The sequence below is a fragment of the Buceros rhinoceros genome, unplaced genomic scaffold, assembly GCF_000710305.1.
Source record: "Buceros rhinoceros silvestris isolate BGI_N320 unplaced genomic scaffold, ASM71030v1 scaffold7570, whole genome shotgun sequence".
Classification (NCBI taxonomy): Eukaryota; Metazoa; Chordata; class Aves; order Bucerotiformes; family Bucerotidae; genus Buceros; species Buceros rhinoceros.
In genome coordinates this window covers 29,859-32,729 of record NW_010388955.1, presented here as the reverse complement: position 1 = coordinate 32,729, position 2,871 = coordinate 29,859, and the positions used below count along the sequence as shown (strand labels likewise).

General features: G+C 59.9%; 1 protein-coding gene across 1 annotated transcript; it reads right to left on the bottom strand.

Annotated features, from left to right (window-relative positions):
* Window positions 1–683: 683 nt before the first annotated feature.
* Window positions 684–2,518, bottom strand: PHF7 (PHD finger protein 7; the record flags this gene model as incomplete). Its single annotated transcript, XM_010132207.1, has 6 exons — window positions 684–763; window positions 901–1,019; window positions 1,501–1,767; window positions 1,850–1,974; window positions 2,248–2,337; window positions 2,427–2,518. Coding segments are annotated over 6 exons (773 nt in total), but the record flags the coding sequence as incomplete, so codon positions are not given.
* Window positions 2,519–2,871: the final 353 nt, after the last annotated feature.

Genomic DNA, 2,871 nt, shown 5'->3' with positions numbered 1-2,871 from the left:
TCTACAATGCAATTCCTCCCAGACCTTCTCAAACACCTTATCCCTGAGCCGCTGCCACTATTGCTGATGGGCTCAGCCTCTGCCATCAGCAGAGGTCCCTCTTGGAGCTGGCTGGCATGGGTTCTGCTGGACATGTGGGTGTGCAAGAAGGAAGCCTTCAGCTGGTGCAGCATCAACCTTGTTGGGGAACAGGAGGAGGGACTGAGGAATGGGCAGTGCCCTTAAGCTCCTGGAGAAAGACACAGACACCTTCACAACGCACAGACAGACGTGATGCTGAACTTTGTTAGAGAAATAGCTGTGTTGCTTTGCCACGGTCCTCACTAACCTGGGCAAGGAAGACAGGAGGTACCTCTAGGTGACAGCCCTGTCCAGAAGGAAACAGAGTTGAAGTGTGTTGAAACTCCCCGGGGCATGGCATGTGTCTGGGCGGGCTGTGTGTGAATAGCTGGCAAGGAGAGGGGTCTGGGGAAGGTGCTGCCAACCCCTGGGGAGAACAGAACCCTCTGGGCCCAGCCTCTAACCCTGCCCCTCAAGAATGGGAGAGGAGGAAGCCGACAAATGGGGGTAGAATCTGCCAGTCTAGAGGTTAATGGCTGATTTTATTGTTCCAGTGGAGGGGCATCATGGCCAGCACTTGGGGACAGCTCACGGCTGGTCCCACAGCAATGTCTGGGCTGGCTCTAAAGGGTTTCGTCCCGACGCTGCGGTCCTGACCAGCTGGCAGTGCTATGGCCGGCGTGTTCCAAGTTGAAGCTGGAGGCTATGAAGAGAAGCAGGAATTTCAAGGGCACGACCCCCAGGCCCATGGCCACATAGGCCAGAGCGGTGGGTGCCACCACCCTTCCTGGAGCAGAGAGGCTATCCAGCCCAGGGGCACCCAGGTGCTTTGCTGCTTACCGGTTGTGGGGCCAGCACAGCCATCATACTCCCAGCTCTCTGTGCTGTCCAGCAAGGCGGAGCATCGCCGGTGGGTGCCCTCGGCAGTGCAGGAGCTGGACAGCAGCAGTTGCCAGGGCCTGGGGAGACAAATGGGTTCATGGCCATGAGGACGAGGTGGCCACAGCATGGGACCGTCCTGCAGGGCTTTTGTTCTTAGGGCTCCTGCTGGGAGCCCCTGGCGAGACAGAGATGCCATGCAAAGCCCCATGGCGCAGCTTGGGCAACTTACCCCTCTGCCTCCGGCTGCTCCGTGCCTCCTGGACAAAGGCTCCAGCCGCCATCGCAGTAGCTGTGCCTCTCACTCAGCGCAGAGTAGGCACGGGGGGACTCCCATGCTGGCAGCCTGGTGGAGGAAGGAACACTGATGAGCCCCTGCTGCCCCGGCACAAGGCAGCTGCGGGGTGTCCCTGCTCTTCCTGCCCTGTTTCCCACTCTGCCGTGAAGCTGAAGCCTGGACTGAAGGCACAGCAGAGGGCCAGGACTGCAGGGGCAGGACCCGGCGTGGCACAGCACCTGCATCCTTGTGTCTTGCGAGCTGGAAACAAAACCAAAACCAACCTGGGAATTCGGATCCCCATGGTGAGCATTTCTGCCCGGAATCTGTATTCATTATGACAACCCGGGCAGCAGAAGCAGCGGTGGCCAGCCTGGATAGCCTGGTTCTGGATGCAGTGCCTGTGGAACCAGGTGCGCTTGCACGCTGGGCACACCATGGTGCCATAGGTCTTCTTCTCTTCCACAGGGACCAGGCAGATGATGCAGACCGTGTTCTCCTCTGGAGTTGCCTCCACTGTCTGTTCTGGGCGGTGCTCCCAGCAAAAGGACCTGAAGGCAAGACAAAAGGGATGAGTGAATTGAGAACTATTGGGTCCTTCCCCGGTGGCGGCAAGGAGGGGAGAAGAGGTACCTGTACTGAGGAAAATACTGCGTGATGCATCCAGCCTCTGCAGCGCAGGGGAGATGGAAGCTGCGGTCACAGCCCATCCCCCGGCAGGTGATGGAGGCCCTGCGCTTCCCGCAGACGAAGCAATTCTGGAAAGGACACAGAGCATCCCCCATCAGCAGCAGCCTCCACAGGCAGCCCCATGCCTCCAGGCAGGGCACAGGATGCAGCTGCTGACATGTCAAAGCCCATAGTTGTGCCTGGTGCAGGAGGCTTCTGTGCTGGAGCCTCTGTGAAGCTGCAGGGTGCAAGACTTTGTCCCAGAACTGGTTGGAAGGACTGGGATTTCTTCCTCGGGGTCTGGACTAAGCTCTCACAAACATCTCCAGGCACAAATCTCCCCGATTTCATCAAGTCCTCACCTTCTGCTTTGCCTGCTTGATCTTGCGCCTAACGTGCTCAAAGGGAACACCGTCCCTCATATCTTCCCGATAAAGCCCATTGGCAAAAAACTGCAGAAGAGAGCAGAAGAGGAGCTGATGAGGAGCGCGAGGTGGGTCCTGCCTGTGGGAAAGCGGGAGGGAGCTGCCGAGGAACTCACCAAGCAAAACTCATGGGCACAGATCCCTTGGTGCTCACATTTGCGCCCACAGATGTCCGGGTCAGCCTCCACCCGGCGACACAGCTTGCATGCTGGAGGGGAGAGAGCCAACGGCACCGGTGATGAGCACCTCTGCGGGGCCAGGGCAAGCGTCCCTGAGGGACTGTCCCCAGGGGCTGTCCCTGCCCAGCTGGCTGAAGGGCAGGGCTGGAGGACTCGGAGAGGAAGGGCGCATGGCCGGCACTGGCGTCCCAGCCAGTGCCCACTGCCCAGCCTGGGCCCCGCTTGCTGGGGGAAGGAGAGTCCCCGCCCCAGGGCGGTTGGGTAGCTCCTGCCTACCCCGGCCACCCACTGCTCTCAGCCCCACGCCGAGCACCCCGACAGCCTACGGGAGGGAAAATTTGCTCTCACCCCGCTCCATTGTAGTGGCAGCCTTCTTCTTCCC